At 40.5% G+C, this 17,489-nt stretch overlaps 1 protein-coding gene across 1 annotated transcript in view; it reads right to left on the reverse strand.

Annotated features, from left to right (window-relative positions):
* ANTXR1 (ANTXR cell adhesion molecule 1) overlaps positions 1–17,489 on the reverse strand; it is a 223,029-nt gene that overhangs the window by 128,050 nt on the left and 77,490 nt on the right. Inside the window, exon 10 of the mRNA XM_086700957.1 lies at positions 10,034–10,132. Coding sequence (XP_086557083.1) covers positions 10,034–10,132 — 99 coding nt within the window. The remainder of the gene's footprint in view (positions 1–10,033; positions 10,133–17,489) is intronic.

Here is a 17,489-nt window from a genome sequence, read left to right on the forward strand (position 1 = left end):
ATGGATTGTTAGCCTGCCTGGGGTTCTCACAAGTCTGGCCCAGCTCTGTGTTTGCCACCTTCTCTTCCCCCGTTGTGTTGAAGTGTCAGAGGAGCAGTGTTCTGTGAGAACAAGCAGCGTTCATGAAAGTCCAGCCATCTGGTGCAGAAGTCGAGGGCGCCAACTTTCCCCAGCAGGATAGGCAGGGCTGGGGCAATGACTGTCTCAGGAAGTTCACAAGCAATTCTCTCCTCTAGGCATGCCTCAAAAGAAGTGCACTGCACGCTAAGTCCATGTGTAGCTTACAATTTTCACTCGGAGGCAACTGCCCACGTGGTAGAGCAGGGGCACTGTCAAGGGTGAGTCTATCAGGCGCTGCTGTAGCTAACTTTGGGCTGTGTCAACTCACCCCAGCAAGAAGGTCTTTTTTTAAAAAAATTTTTTTTTTAACGTTTATTTATTTTTTTGGGGACAGAGAGAGACAGAGCATGAACGGGGGAGGGGCAGAGAGAGAGGGAGACACAGAATCAGAAACAGGCTCCAGGCTCTGAGCCATCAGCCCAGAGCCCGACGCGGGGCTCGAACTCACGGACCGCGAGATCGTGACCTGGCTGAAGTCGGACGCTTAACCGACTGCGCCACCCAGGCGCCCCAAAGAAGGTCTTTTGCCCCAGAATGAAAATCTTTACCACCTAGTTACCCTCCAGTAGCAACTCCTCCTTTATTTCTACTCCATCCGAGATTACTGGGGCTTTTGTCTGACCAAGCAAAACTCCAGTAAATTTCCACTTATCTACATTTTTGTTTGGACCTTAAAGATGGGAACACCCACTAATACAGTCTTGGCAGGAGCCACTTCAAAATGACTGGCAAAGCCAGTCATTCTGAAAGTGGGAGCAAGAGGGAAACACTGCCAGATAACACAAAACTCCCGACGTTCAAGAAAGAGAGGCCAGTCAGGGAATCGGAAGATGTGCTTTACCTGTGAGCATACAGTCAGCTGCACACACTGACATGCTGAAGCCTGGGTTCTTCCTTCCCCGGTCCAGGGCTTTTTTTCTTGAACCTGGGTTCGAGTCTTGGCTCCCTACTAATGTGCTCTGTGACCTTGGCCAAGTAGCTAAATCTCTCTGAGCTGAGATTTCCTGTCTACAAAATGTGGGGGAGTCATGGGAATCAGCACCTCCCAATCAGGTATACATCAGAGTTATGTGGGCATTTGGGATCAGGGGACCCAAGGATCTGTGGGGATCCTTGTTTTGGAAGCAAAGTAAAGAAGTAGCCAAAAGCCTCTGGATCACCCAAGGGTCCAAACTGCTTCTACCTCTGGCCATCTGGTTGACCTTGGGCACTTCTGAGTTTTCATGTCCTACTTAGCAAAAAGCAATACACATAACTAACTCACCCCTCACTGGGGGGCTGTGAGGATGGAATGAGATAGTACAGTGAATGCACAGGGCCCAGCAATCAATTGCTGCTGTCACTTAGATGAAGGTCTCTGGAGAGTCTGATGTGCAGCCTGATTTGGCATCACGAGAGGAGATCCTCCTTTATGTTACACAAAGTGACATTCCACCATCCTCATATGACATCAACCCCCCAGGGATGCATCCACCTTGCACTAAGTACCTTTGACCAACAGATGCAATACTCTAACCAGTGAGAAGGGAAACTTTGGGAAGTTAATATTCTCTTTCCCTCTGTCTTCCCTCCCCATCTGCCACCATAGGTGCACATCAATGATCTCCTTAGGGTGCCCACTGCAGCCCCACGGCCCAGATGTTTTCTAAGATGAAGTATAGCTTCTGGATAATTGGACAGATTTTAAAAAACAAACACACTGGAACTTCTGCATTTGAGGGACTGTTGTCTCTCGTCCCCTTGGGAAGCTGAGCCCCTCTTTGGAACTCTTAGAACTGTCTCCATGACCAATGTTCAGTTTGAAAAAAATATCTTCAAAGGAGGAAAAGTTTTATCCTTTGAGTGTGAACAAAAGGTAAATCAGAGCCATGCGTAGTGAATAAGATTGGAGATCAAGCTGGGAAATAATATTTTGTATCAAAAAGTAAGTGTGCCTACAAAACAAGGAAACTGATTTCTCACATGGCCTAGAAGTTGAATTCTAGTGAGTTTGTTAAAAATCAGTCTCTTTGTTTATAGTCCTACTTCCTACGTCACCACACAGCACTGGGATGGTCTAGGTTGTTTTTCATTATTGCATCAATAAAAGCCCCATTTTTAATTTACTGTTTATTAAAGTGGATCATTTCTCAGCTCATATCCCAGTGTCTCCTTTTTAGCATTCTGATCTCTCTGCAAATGGATTTCCCGTTGAAAGTGGATCTTTTCTTGGCACAATATGCTGAGTCCTGGAGTAGGAAAAAGTGCAGCCAGAATAAATAAAGTTTGTGTGAAGATTTCCAAGATATTTTCTTGGACAGGAGTGAGTTCAGCCTGGTGATTGGAGAGCTAAAGATGTGTGCTAGGCCTAAATAATTAAGAAGAATTTTAAAATTAAATTTTAAACAACTGTTGTGGATTTTTTTCTTGTTACATAAGAGACACACTGTAGAAAACTTAGAAAACAGAAAAAATTAACAGTGTTCTCATTCAGAGGTAATTACTGTTAACATTTTGATGTGTTTTCAAGTCTCTTTCTGTATATAAATGTATGTGCGTAAAACAGAAATAACATGGAGGTATTGTTCTGTAACTTTTGTAACTATATTATTAACATTTTCCCAGGTCAGCCTTCCTTCCAGTTCTTCCTTTCTCCCTCCCTCCCTTCCTTCCCTCCCTCCCTCCCTTTTTTCTTCTCTCCCTCCTCCTCTTCCTCTTTCTTCTTCTTATCCTTCTCTGCTGCCTCCGCCCTCTTCTCTCTCTCTCTCTTTTTCTCTTTTTCCTTTTGCTATCATAAGTAGTATCAGGACGAACATCTTGTACCCAAGTCCTTGTAAACATTCCCAATCATTTCTTCTTGATGAAGTTGAAAGGGAAATTCTGAGTCAAAAATGTATAAAAGGAGTTGCTTCATTTTAAGAGTTGCCTTCTAAAAGATTTAGTGGTGTCTCACCAATGATGAGTGAAAACACCTGTTCCTCTACATTTTTGCTAATACCAGGCATTGTATTTTTGTTAATCTTTGCAAGGTTGATAGATTATTTCAATTTGGTTATTTCTTTTGGTTATGGTAAGCGTTTTCCATATGCTTCCTGACCACTATGGTTCTTGTAAATTTCCTTTTCATATCTTTTACCCAGAGGTGTGCTTACTTTTTTGTTTTTTGTTTTTTTATTGATTTTAAAAGCAGTCTATATATTAAGGTTATTGACTCTTTGTGTGTTATATGCCCTACAGAGACTTTGGTAGTTTTCTTTTTTCCTTTAGATTTTGAGGGAGAGGGAACAGAAACATAAAAAAAAGATATGTACTCAAACTATTAAAATTTCCCTTTATTCTATCTCCCCTCCAAGCCTTAAAAAGCCTCTCCCTACTAGAAAATTATGTAAATATTTATTTTCTTTTCCTTCTAAAACTTTTATAGTTTCATGTTCACATTAAAATTTTTCATCTGGAATTTGTTTAGATGTAAGGTGTGAGATAAAAATCTAACTGAATTGTTTTTCCAAGTGGTTAGCCAGTTGCCTCAACACCATTTTGGGGGAATAATCCATTCCTTTCCTGCTGATTGTAAAGGTCACTTTATTTTATACTAAATTCACATAAGTGTTTGGCTCTGTTTATGGACTTTGTTTCCTGCTCCAATGCTCAGTTTGCCTTTTGTGGCACCAGTTTATACATCATTTCAATTACCGCAGTTCTTTTATACATCTTAAAATCAACAAGGGCAGGTTTCCACATTTTTCTTGGCCATTCTTGAATGTTTATTCTTCCATATAAACTTTAGAATTATTTTGTTAACTTAAAAAGTCCCATTGGAATTTTCATTGAGATTGTTTTAAAAGTAAATATTAATTTGAAGACAATCGATGTCTTCACAATACTCATTTGCTGCCCTATTTAATGATTAAATTAGAATTTAATAATAAAAGTGATAATCATAATTATTAATTAATACCAGCAGCCAACATTGACCGACTGCTTTCTGTGTGCAAGGCCCTGTTCTAAGCCCTATTTCCCACATTTAAACCTCAAAGCAATCCATGAGAGGTGCGGTTACTGCTATCCTCATTTTACAGAGAGAGAGACTGAGGCATGGAGATGTTAAATACCTCGCCATGGTCACATTGGCTTAGGCCAGGATTCTTTTCCTGGGTGGTTTGGTTCCAGTGCCTGTGCATGAATCTGTACTGTTTCTCCATTTATTTACACTTTCTTCCTACCCCTCACCAACTTTTGTGATTTTCTTCCTCTAGATCTTCACAAGTTTGGTTATATTAGTTGTTACTAAATTTTTTATGTTGTGGCTCTATTTCTCCTGGGATGCATTCTAACTGATTATTACTGAACTCTGGAAAAGCTATTGGTTACTATAAGGAAGGTATTTATTTTGAAATCATCCAGTTATTAAACTAGTCTAGTGGTTTATTGATTTTCTTTAGTTTTTCAGAAGAATACAACCATCATTTTAAAGTAAGGATGTTTGGACCTCTTTCCTGTACTGACACCTGTCGCTAGTTTTCTTGTGTTCTCGTGATACCTATGGCATTGCCCAGTGACTACTGGTTAGTGATAACAGTCACTAGCCACGTGACTACTGACACAAGTTTAAATTTCATTGAAGTTAAATGGAATTAAAACTTGAGTTCCTCCATCGCATTAGCCACATTTCAAGTCCCCAGTGGCCACATGTGGCCTGTGGCGACCATTTAGCTACCATTTTAGAACATTTACATCATCACAGAAAGTTCTACTGGACAGCTGCTAGAACTTTCACATCCACATTAAATAATAATGGTGAAACGGGTTGTCCTGCTTTTTTCTTCCCAACTATAAATACCTCTACATAGTGACTTACTATGAAATGATGATGAGTTTTGAATTCAAATATCTAGATATATTTTTTTATTATGCTGAAGAAGTTTGACCCTATTCCTAGTTTTGTAAAACCACATATTTTTAAATTTTGGAATGGATAATGAATTTTCATATCTTCTTGGCATGAAAAAGTTTTTCTCTGTGAGAGACAAATTCCCACTCATCCTTCAAAATTGTCTTACCGATTCTGGTTCTTCTTAGATACATCATTGGATTTTGTCAGTATTTTATTAGATGTTTGTCATTAACGAGCTTGATCCTCAAATATTCTCTACCTCTAGTGTCTTTGTCCAATTTTTAAAAAATGAAGATTATATAATTATTATAAAATGAGTTAAGATGCTTTTTCTCTATTTTTTGTATGTTTTAGATATGGGTCGTCTGTCCCTTAAAGTCTTGTAGAACTTGGGTAAAACAAATCTGGCTTCAGTGCTTTGGCTGGATTTTCTTGTCTCTCTCTTCCAGTTCATGCATTTCATCTTCACCTGTGTCTAATCACACCGCTAAATTCATACATTAAGTTGTATTACAGTGAATACATTTTTTCAGCTCTATAATTTATACTAGGTTCTTTGCAGTTCTGCCTTTGTTGAACATTCCTCCCCTTTGGTCTAAGCAATCGCTTTACATACTTCAAATGTGTTTATTTATATTCTCTTTCAAATTGTTCTCCAGTCCCTTTTTCTTGCCTGTTCTCTTGTTTCTTCCATCCAACTTCATATGTTTGCATTTGGTGCTGTGAGCCCTACCTCAGAGGGGGTTGTTGGCTGCAGGAGTGCTGGAGGTTGGACTAGCTGTGCATTGCCACAGCCAGGGACACAGGGATCAGAATGATCATGGACACATTTTGGGGTTTGTGCCCTGACTTGGTGTTTCCGTACCATGTGAGTAGTATAATATCTTACCTTTATTCCTCTGCTTATTTGAGTCACTGAGAAACTTTTCTAGTCTTAGTTAATGTACAGTACAGCCCCTTAGAGCTGGATTTCTGCAGGGGCGCTCTGCTCTTGCCCACTGCCTTGCACAGGCTGATGTTCTATGTCTGCATCAGCATTGGGATCACAGCCTTCAGACCACTAGGACTGGACCTTCCATGGCTTTGCTTCCTGCTTAGATTTTGCATTCCCTTCTTTTTGTTTCCTATACCTGAGGGTTTCCTTCTTTTGAGCAGGGCCATACATTACGATTTTTAAAATCATATTTCATCCAGAATTTCTGGATCTATTATATTAAAAAAATTTAATGTTTATTTTTGAGACAGAGAGAAACAGAGCATGAGTGGGGAGGGGCAGAGAGAGAGGGAGACACAGAATCTGAAGCAGGCTCCAGGCTCTGAGCTGTCAGCACAGAACCTGACATGGGGCTCGAACCCATGAACCACGAGATCATGACCTGAGCTGAAGTTGGAAGCTTAACCGACTGAGCCACCCAGGCGCCCCTGGATCTATTATATTGAATGCAAGTCCAGAAATTGTTTTAGATTTCTAAGTGGTTGATTTATTTATTTTATTTTTAAGCAAAAGCAAGGAAAGTGGGAGAGAAGTAGCTATTAACCTATGATTTTTATTTTCTGGTTATGTTTATCATCAAAGACCATATTTAAATAACTTCTACTTTTTGACATTACTATGTTGGCATTTTATTTGTGTCAGTGCCATAAATGTTTAAGGATATTCATAGTCATTTAAAAACATATCTATATATCTTCTATCTTTAATTTTTTATTATTCATTCAAAGACTTGCAAAGTCATGTTAGCATCTCCCACTATAAATATAATTTTTCAGTTTGTTCTTTTCTGTTTAACAGTTTGGCTTCATATAATCTGCTCTTGTGTTATTTGTGGAGGACTCCAGGGCCTGAATCATGTTTGAATTGGCTGGAGTCACAACATCCCTAGCTTCATTACTGAGCCATCAATTAATCTTTTTCTGATCAATGATGGCATTGTGTCCTCTTTCTGTTACAAAAGGTAATGCAGCATTTAGGAAAAAATCTTGAAAGAGGAAATGCATACTGTAAAAATGAAAATGGGTAACATTTTAAAACTTGGGATATAGAGATAGGAAAGGAGAATGGGAAAAGTGAAGGGGTCTAAATTGGTTTCATTTCACAGAGGTGACTCAATAGAGACCGTTACATTCATAAGGTTGAGAGAAGAATGTAGATTTGACTATGTTGTATTTTAAAATTTATTTATCTTTTCTGTCCGCTGTAGCTTCTTGTTCATATTCTTTACTGAATGGACATGAGCAGGTGAACTAATATATGAAGGACAATTTTTTTTTTTTTAATTCTAACATTTTCCCCTTGGAATGCTTTCTAAAAACATTTTTATGTTTATTTATTTTTGAGAGAGAGAAAGAGAGACAGAGACAGAACATGAGTGGGGGAGGGGCAGAGAGAGAGGGAGACACAGAATCTGAAACAGGCTCCAGGCTCTGAGCTGTCAGCACAGAGCCCGACGCGGGGCTTCAACCCACAAGCTGTGAGATCGTGACCTGAGCCGAAGTCAGTCGCTCAACTGACTGAACCATCCAGGCGCCCCCTCCCCCTTGGAATGTTTCTAATAATCATATGTTTGAGCTTGGGAATGTTGCTTGTGGGATGAAATATGGTTGAGTCACTGCCCTCCTCTGCTCCAAACTGGTAGCACTGTGCAGCAAGCACAATTAGGCTTGTGGCCTCAGCCAAATCCCTACTGCTAAGGCCTTTATTTGTTTTGAATATGAATGAGATGGAAAGCCTGTGCAGGTGTTTACAAGGATATATTAGAAAAGGAAGGGAAAGGGGCGCCTGGGTGGCGCAGTCGGTTAAGCGTCCGACTTCAGCCAGGTCACGATCTCGCGGTCCGTGAGTTCGAGCCCCGCGTCGGGCTCTGGGCTGATGGCTCAGAGCCTGGAGCCTGTTTCCGATTCTCTGTCTCCCTCTCTCTCTGCCCCTCCCCCGTTCATGCTCTGTCTCTCTCTGTCCCAAAAATAAATAAACGTTGAAAAAAAAAAAAAAAAAAAAAAGAAAAGGAAGGGAAGAAGGGGAAAGAGAATGAGCTGGGTTTCCCAAGAAGGAAAATTTCCTGGACAAGCTGGAAAAACAGGCCTTCAGAATGTCACTCTACAAATCCAAAGTAAATTTGCATTTCATGTTATGCTAACATAGCATCTCTGTCTAACCTTTCAGGCAACAGCAACACTACACCCCATTTCCATCCATCTTATAGAAGGACTGGGTCGGAAGGCTCACTTGTGTGTGAAACCTTCTTTGAAGGCTTGATGTCTTGGAGGTTAACCCTCAAGAGTTTCTGATCTTAGTCAGATTTGAGATTTTGGCTAAGAAGAGAGGGAATGTGTACTTGAGCAACATCACAGTTGAAAGGGGAGAAAAAGGAAGAACTCAGTAGAGAGCACACATTTAACTTTCACACTATGGCTATTCAGGGACTTTTCAAAATGTTTTCAAATAGCATGTACTTTTTAGATATGTGAGAGCATTTCAAGGCAAGTATCAAGAAAACTAACTGAATGTTTCAAATGTTTGGAACTATTCCAAGGCCAGGAATTCCAGATGTTTGTAAGGAAGCCATTGCCTATCTCTGTTTAAATATTTAAGTGGGTTTTAAGATGTTAAGGAGGAAAAAAAAAACATATCCCTCAATTCTTCCTTTTTATTTTGATTATTATTATTTTTTATTTTACAGAGAGAGCATGACCAGGGGAGAAGGGGGGGGGAGGAGAGAGAGAGAGAGAGAGAATCTTTTTTTTTTTAACGTTTATTTATTTTTGAGACAGAGAGAGACAGAGCATGAATGGGGGAGGGTCAGAGAGAGGGAAACACAGAATCTGAAACAGGCTCCAGGCTCTGAGCTGTCAGCACAGAGCCCGACGCAGGGCTCGAACTCACGGACCGTGAGATCATGACCTGAGCCGAAGTCGACCGCTTAACCGACTGAGCCACCCAGGCGCCGAGAGAGAGAGAGAGAGAGAGAGAGAGAGAGAGAGAGAGAGAGAGAATCTTAAGCAGGCTCCAGGCTCACTGTGGAACCTGACGTGGGGCTTGATCTCACCACCCTGGGATCATGACCTGAGCCAAAATCAAGAGGTGGATGCTCAAGGTCAAGCCCAAATCAAGAGGTGGACTGAGCCACCCAGGCACCCCCAATTCTTCCTTTTTAAAAGCAGAATAGCACCTGTGCTATAAGGCTATCAGGTCGACACTAGAGCCACTGCTGAGTCAGTAAACATGTGTCTGTCCATACTCCTTGATCTTTCTACCTCTTAGAGCTATTGTGGCAAAAAGATGTGAAGCATTTAAAAGGACATAGCATTATACAAAATGCAGTGTATTATTACCATTTATCACTGTAGATACTGAATCCATAATTATCTGTGTGATGGATGCCAGATGTGAATAATGACCAGGGCTCCTGGCCATCTGTCCCCTCCATAACCAGACTTCCCCACCTCTCCTGGACAGCTACATGAATCACACATGTCTTTAAATTAAGAACTTGCCTGCTACAAATGTCTTGTAACAGTGCCAGTGTTATGATAATTCATTGTTCGCATGAAATGCCCTTAGTTTTACTTCCGTATTCCTGTATTTCATGTCAGGTATTCACCATGATGAGAGTTTCTTGGCTACTCCAGGCAAGAATCATCCAGATTGGAAAGGCTTCCAGAATCTACACATGCAAGCCTAACAGTTTGGCTTTTTGGTTTATTCAGAATTAATGAATTTAGACCATCTATTTTTCACTCTTGACAGCACCTAGTACTTTGTTCAGGAACATCAAGCTTCCCAAGCTCTAACCAAGCAGCACTGGCATGGCCACCAAAGAGGGAGTAGCTTAGCATAGATGTCAGTGGACTGAGAAACAAGTGCCCTGCTGCCTTTCCTGATGGGACACCTTAGGGGCTACCTATGCCTTTGCGGGACGCCTCTCTGGCGGGGAAGGCCCTTCTCTGTGCGGTCCCCTGTGGGAGGCCGTGCTGGCAGATGGAGAGCTGGGAAACCCTTCCCCGAAGCCGGCTGAAGAAACCCACAAGTCTGCGAGAACTTACTGAGCGTGACTGACTCGTTGATCTTGAAGCTGCAGAGGACCCTGTCCACGTTTCGGGCATGCCGGAAGCCGTTTCCTCTCACGACCACTTGGAATGATTCTGAAAGGAGGAAGGACAAGCCATGTCATCTGACTGCAGACCGTTAACCTTAAGTTTGCCATCTGCCCTGATGCAGGGCATTTGTTAACTGTTTCACCAGGCTTAAAATATTAGGAAGTTGGTTCAGGTTGGAAACCTAAAGCAGCCACGAGGGTGCCTTTTTACCACTTGCTTACCACATCTGTCTCACCAGGTGCACATGGGGAAGGTGTATGATTTCTTGCTTTAAATTCCTGCCTTCTTGCCTTTGCCTTCTTCCTCCTACTGGAATGCCCTCCTCCCCGCTTCTCTGTCCCTTCAAATCATACCTCTCTCTCAAGTCCTGGCAGCTTAAGAAACTGTGATCTCTGCAGCTGGGGTGGGGGCACAGAGGAGGGGGCCCTCCACCTCTCCTCCAATCAACTCAGCATTTCTTGTGTCTGTTTTACATACTGGATTCCCTTGAAAGGCTTTGTTTAGAGCCCAAGGTGCCTCAAATTTTTTTGAAAATCACTGCCTTATGGCATTCACGGTCCGTTCTGAACGATGTGGCAGGTGATTATGTAACTTGTCAGGTAGTGTCTTTTCTTCCACAACTAACAAAATGGTACATTAGGTCAGGAATTATTTGATGCTGCTTCAGGTCCTCCTGTCTCTACTGGGCACACCTAGGATTATGTAGGAATAGTTATACTTAGCGACAAATTAGAATCTTGCTTATCTAGTGGTCATTGTCCAGCCTTATCTGCTTGAACTGACTTTGGCCCTTCAATGCAGTGCTTGCTTTTCTCTATATAGAAAGAATATATTTTGCAGGTCTCTGGCCCTGCCTATCAATTTCACATTGGCATAATGCATGTAGAACTCATGTAGGTTGAGAAAATTCTTATGAAGTAAAAATCATGATCCTTTATGATAGTCTTACAAAAAGAAAAAAACAGCTAATTTGTTAACTAAATATTTAGAAATATTTGCATAAGTTTGATAGTAACTAATAGTCCATGCTCTTCTTTCTTTCTTTCTTTCTTTCTTTCTTTCTTTCTTTCTTTCTTTCTTTCTTCCTTCCTTCCTTCCTTCCTTCCTTCCTTCCTTTCTTTCTTTCTTTCTTTCTTTCTTTTTTTGTAATTCTTTTGTGTATAAAAATTGGGGCTTAGGGGGTGCCTGGGTGGCTCAGTCAGTTAAGCATACGAGTCTTGGTTTCGGCTCAGGTCACGATCTCACAGGTTTGTGGGTTCAAGCCCCGCATTGGGCTCTGAGCTGACAGCACAGAGCCTCCTTGGGATTCTCTCTCTGCCCCTCCCCTGCTTGCTTTCTGTCTGTCTCTCAAAATAAATAAACTTTAAAAATGTGTGATATATGAAAAAGAAATAGACTAAAAGTCAGAGGAAAATGCAATATTTGTGAAAGTGGATCTTGAACAGTAAATTGCTATACAAAATGGACATTTTTGTTGGAGGAAGAAGGGGGTTAGAGAACTAGCATAGGGATCACTCCCAGACTTAATAAATGTCATGAGTGAAAGTCCTCTTCATTCCCAGGAGGCTAATTTAAAGATCGTGTTTGCCAAGATAATAATACTGGATGCTAATCGCACCCTCACTGTGTGCCAAGCCCTGTGATAAGCCTTGTATGTGTCCAATGTCATTTCAGCCTCACCACAGTCCAGAGAGGTACAAATGAGAAAACTGATCTTAGTGAGGTTAAGTAGTTGGTCCCACATCACAGGCTAGCAGCTGTCAGGGGTGAGCCGGAATCCCGGTGTGTCAGGCAGGCATCAAATGCCATCCCCCCAGGACTCAGCCATTAGACTGAAAAGGATCTTCATTGTCTTGTGACCTATGATCAGCTTCAAGACTGAAGTTGTGATTTTTAAAAAGTTTGTTTTATTTTCATTTTAGACGGGTGTGCTGTTTTGTAGAAAAGTGGGGCTGGCCTGGATAGGGAGGCAAGAAATTAAAACCCAAGCAAGAGAACCCAGAGGCACCACATGGCCACAAAGAGTACAAGTTAGAACAGAATGCTTTGTAGAAGTAAAAAGGACCTTAATGATAAGAAAATTGAGATTCTGACATTTTAAATGACTTGCCCAAGGTCGTGTGATTTGTAAGCAGCAAAACTGGAACTCTATCCAAGTGTTCACTGCTTTAGTATTGAACTATGGTAATTAAGGTCATGGGCAAATGGTTTTTCAGGACCACAAGTCCTATGAATACTAAGAATTTACATATGCATCTTTATGCAATTGCTAAGTTTAGAAGGATGGACTTGATTTTCTCTAGATGTCTGCCGGGCATGTGACTGATGACGCAGTTACTTCAACGAGCATTCTATTAAGTGTCAAACATTGTGGAAGAATCTTATTGTATCTCCTTTACTCATTTAAGCCTATAGAAACCTATTCCTGTTTTTTATTTTGAACGTTAGACATCCAGGAATCCTCAGTTGGACACTTTTGCTGATGCAAAATGTTTTCGGCCTCACTGCTGTGCTACTTCTCTTGTTTCCTCAAACATCAGTGGGAGACAAGACTCTGGAAATGCAGGCCACATGCCAAGCTCTCTTCTCTAACACGATGTTCTAGCATTACCAGTTCAGCTGCTGAGTCCTCTATAAAAAAGGCTGCCCGCATGTCTGCTTGGCCTGACCTCAGGGTGTTTAGAAAGAAAGACAGCCACGATCCATGACGTGGCGATGGTGGAAAGCGAACAACTTAACCCCCTCGGCCCGGGGAGAAGATGGAGGAAATGATGCTCTGGGAACCACACCAGAGCAGAGGCATGCTGCCACCCTGCCGGGTATGGTTTCTGTGTTCGTGCACACATTTGGTTTCCAGAAGGGCCCAAACATCTGCCCCTGCAGCCTGACTGGAATGTCAGCTCTTCACACATGCAAGTTATGTAACAAAACTCTGTCTCGCGAATCTGCCAGTAAGTGAGAACCGGGACAGATGATTTAAGTTCATTTATCCAGAGAGCCCCGAACCCACCTTTCACAATATGTACAGCCAAGTGTTTTTAGGCAATTTGCCTGTTGGGTAACTGCTCCTATAAGAAGTGCCTAGGGATTGTAGGGCTTTAGGAAGGAATTTCTACTTGGAAATGATCTTTAATCTCATCTTTTAAGATATATATTCTTTAAGATATATGTTTATTATGATTCTTTCTTCACTTCATTCTCAATTATAATTTAAACTTCCTGAGAGTAGAGGCCATCATTCCTATTTCTTTAAAATTTTTGACTGTGCCTAATCCAGGGCTGAGCCAGTCTCAGTATTGAAAGAATAAATAAATGACACATCTTGGTACAGGAAGGGAATAAATAGGAAGGAAAAGATGGTCATTTATTCATGTACAGTCAGGTCTAATCCTGTTTGTTTTCTGAGGCTTAATAAGGTCAATGAATGAAGAGATGCTTGACACTATTAGTCATTAGGGAAATGCAGATCAAAGTCACAATGAGATATCACTCCATACTCACTACAATGGCTGTGATAAGAAGGATGGACAAAAACAAGCATTGGTGAGTGAATTAGAACGCTTCTACCTTGCTGTTGGGAATGCGAAATGGGGCACCTTCTCTGTGAAATAGTGTGGTGGCTCCTCAAAAAGGTAAACATAGAATTATCTTATGACCTAGAAATTTCACTCCTAGGTATGTACTCAAGAGAACTGAAAGTGCATGTCTACACAAAAACTTGTACATGTATGTGCATAATGGCATTATTCATAATAGCAAAAAAGCAAAAACAATTCAAATGTTCATCAACTGATGCAGATGGTATTCATACAATGGAATATTATTCACCCATAAAAGGAATGAAGTTCTGACACATGCCATGACATGGATGAATCTTGAAAACATTATGCCAAATGAAAGAAGCCAGACGTCAAAGTCCACATAATGCATGATTCCATTCCATTTCATTTCCATATGAAAAGTTCAGCAAATCCATAGAGACAGAAACTCAACTGGCAGATGCCAGGGCTGGAGGGAAGGGAAATGGGGAGTGATTGCTTAATGGGTATAGGGTTTCTTTTTGGGGTGATGAAAATATTCTGGAATTAGATGGTGGTTATGGTTGTACAACTTTGTGTATATAACAAAAACCACTGGATTGCACTTTTTGAAAGGGTGAATTTTATAGTATGTGAATTATAGCTCAATTAAAAAAATAAAAAATAAAGTCCATGAATAGTTGGATAAACTTAATTTATTCTGTTCCCTCCCTTTGTTTCTTTTCTTTTCCTTTCCTTTCCTTTCCTTTCCTTTCCTTTCCTTTCCTTTCCTTTCCTTTCCTTTCCTTTCCTTTCCTTTCCTTTCTTTTCCTTCCCTTCCCTTCCCTTCCCTTCCCTTCCCTTCCCTTCCCTTCCCTTTCTTTTCTTTTCTTTCTTTTTGAAATGTGGAACACATAGTTTTGCGATGATCTCAGTAAAGATCACTTATTATTCACTATATTGAAAATGAGACATCTTTATATTCTCCATTTGCTCTGGTTGCCTAAGACTTGTGCAAAATTATTGCTACTGATATTTCACCTTGTGAGTTAGTCTGAATTTTCTTTCCTATTAGATGCTTAATGTGACATGAAACATAAATATAATAGAGACTGGTGTGTATGAAGTGCCTTCTGATGTCTTAATTATTCTAGAACTTTCTGATTTTATAGCTATTTAATTATAAAAGCTTTAGTGTGGTATAATTGACATAAGTAACTTGCATATAAAGTATATTACTTGGCAAATTTTGACATATGTATATAGTCATGGGACGATACAACAATCAAGACACAGAACACATCCATCACTGAAAAGTTTTCAAGTGCTTCTTCGTAAGATCTCCCTCCTGCCCCTCCCCATGACCATGCAACCACTGATCCCTTCTCTGTTGTTGTAGATTAGCTTGCAGTTTCTAGAATTTTATGTAAATGGCATCATACAGTAAATACATTTTTTGTCTGGCTTCTCTTACCCAGCATAATTATTTAAAAATTCACCCATAATTATTTTGAGATTTATGCATAGTCTATTCCTTTTTATTGCTGAGTATCTTTCACTATATGGATAAACCGCAATTTGTTTGTCCATTGCCTGTTGATGAACATTTGAGTTCTTCACAGTTCTTGACTATTAAAAATGAAGCAGTTATTAATATCAGTGTCTAAGTCTCCGTCTGGACACAGGCTTCCTTTTCTCTTGGATAAATACCTGGGAGTAGAACAGCCAGGTCGTATGATAGGTGTATGTTTCATTTTTAAAGAAAACGGTCAGAACTATTTTCCAAAGTGATTGTGTCATTTTACATTTCCACTAATAGTGTGTGAGAGTCCCTCCTCCAAACAGAAACATCTTTAAATGAGAAGGAAGGGCCAAGCAGAGAATTAAGTAAGCCATTCCCAAGAGGTGCCTAAGGGCCAGGCACGAGCTCTTTGAAAAACAATGAAACGTCAAAGAAATGAAACCACTGTTTGATGTTGCTTAAATGTGTCTCTTTTAAGCATCCAATTCCAAATGATAAACATGAAGCCTAAAACTACCTTCTTTCTGTGCAAACCCACGCAGTTTTACTACCAACGGTGGGAAACAGCACAGTAGGAATGGTGAGGACAATGTGAGGATTTAAATATGATCTTCTGTTTCTGGAGTACAACAACATCAAATGTAGAACAGTTGGCAGTTTGCACACTTGATTCCAATTAGTTCCTTCCTGGAGAACTTGCTTATATCGAACACTGTGAGCTATTCAAGTTTGAGGCCAACTGAGTGGGACCAGAGGAAAATTGTACTTAGGCAAAAGCATGCATTTCCTGAGGAGGAGCTAAATTAGGCAGGGCCACTCTAACAAGGGGTCAACTCTCCTAATTACAGAAGCTAATCTGTAAAAATATTAATTAGGAACTTTTTAAAAGAGTCTATGTTGGAAGGGAAACAGAATTATTTAAATGCAGGTAATGTCAAAGGTGCTTGAGCAGATGAATTCCTACATGTTTTAGAACATGAACTATAAATACAGTGACATATGCACCGTGCTAAATAGTAACCATATGCTTGGCCCGTGTCTCGGGGTGACAGTGGGGAATGGTGGGGAGTATGGTGAGCTGGAAAGAATACATGCTTCTTTTAAAGGGAAGTTATTCAGTCTCCGATAATCTTTATCTTGCAATAAATACAAGCCCAGTGTTACTAGATACGATTTTTCAAGACATGATAGAAATCTGAATTTTTAGGCAAAATCAGATTCTTAAATGTTGGTAATAAATTTAAGTTATGATTTTTTTTTAAATGTAGTGTGGATCAAAAAGAACCTGTGTGGAGACCAGAGAGGGCTTATAGGCTGCCCATTTGTAACCTCTGGGAAGGTTCTCTCTCCAAGTAGTTAAACCCATGACATTGAAGGAAATTCTTTTTTTTTTTTAAGTTTATTTATTTTGAGAAAGAGACAGAGAGAGTGAGTGGGGGAAGGGAAGAGAGAGAGGGAAACAGAATCTTAAGCAGGCTCCATGCTGTCAGTGCAGAGCCCTATTCAGGGCTTGAACTCATGAACGTGAGATCACGACCCGAGCCAAAATTGAGAGTCGGACCCTTAACCAACTGAGCCACCCAGGTGCCCCTGAATGAAATTCTTTCTGATCAGAGCAGATTAATATTCTTCTCACTCCCTTTCCCTATTAAGACTTTGTGTTAAAATGCAAAATAGTTCCAGGTATACTGGATTCTTGGCCATTAAAAAAAATCAGCCATTAGTTGAAATTATACCTTAGCTGAAATTGAATTAAGACTTTAGAAACTTAAAATTATAAAGGACACCCAAAGGGGGATAGTATCTAGTTACAGATGGCCACTGCTCACATAATTCTAAGGGTGGAAAATTTAGACCATCCATTCCATTGCTAGAAAGCTTTAGTTGTAAATGTTCCCTTGTAAATGTTAAGCCCAAATTCGCCTCCCTGATTTCCTCCCCAACTTCTCCATGGTGGTCTCCAGAAGCTACACACAGTAAGCATAATAATTCCTTTCCACATGGGAATTCTGTAAGTTTCTGAAGATGCTCTTGCAAGGGTCTCAATCCTGTGTGTGAATCTCCATGGTTACTTCAGACCTTCCTCATTCCACCAGCATCTCATTATTGTTCCACTGCTCTTTGAGCAGATCTCCATGGCAGAGCTTCATGTGTGGTTTTCTACTGTATCTGAACATAAGACTATCTTCCAGAGTAGACTGTGAATTTCGTGGGTGGTTGGGAGCAAGCTCTATGCATTTGTGTACTCATGTCTTTTCATGTTGGTTGGTACATGGTAGACACTAAGAATCGATGGAAAGAAAGAGGAAAGAAAGCTAGGAAGAAAAAAGAAGGAAAGGAAAGAAATAAAGGAAAAGAAAAG

Source organism: Puma concolor, chromosome A3 (assembly GCF_028749965.1).
Source record: "Puma concolor isolate L17-30 chromosome A3, mPumCon1.1.hap2, whole genome shotgun sequence".
In the NCBI taxonomy this organism is placed as follows: domain Eukaryota; kingdom Metazoa; phylum Chordata; class Mammalia; order Carnivora; family Felidae; genus Puma; species Puma concolor.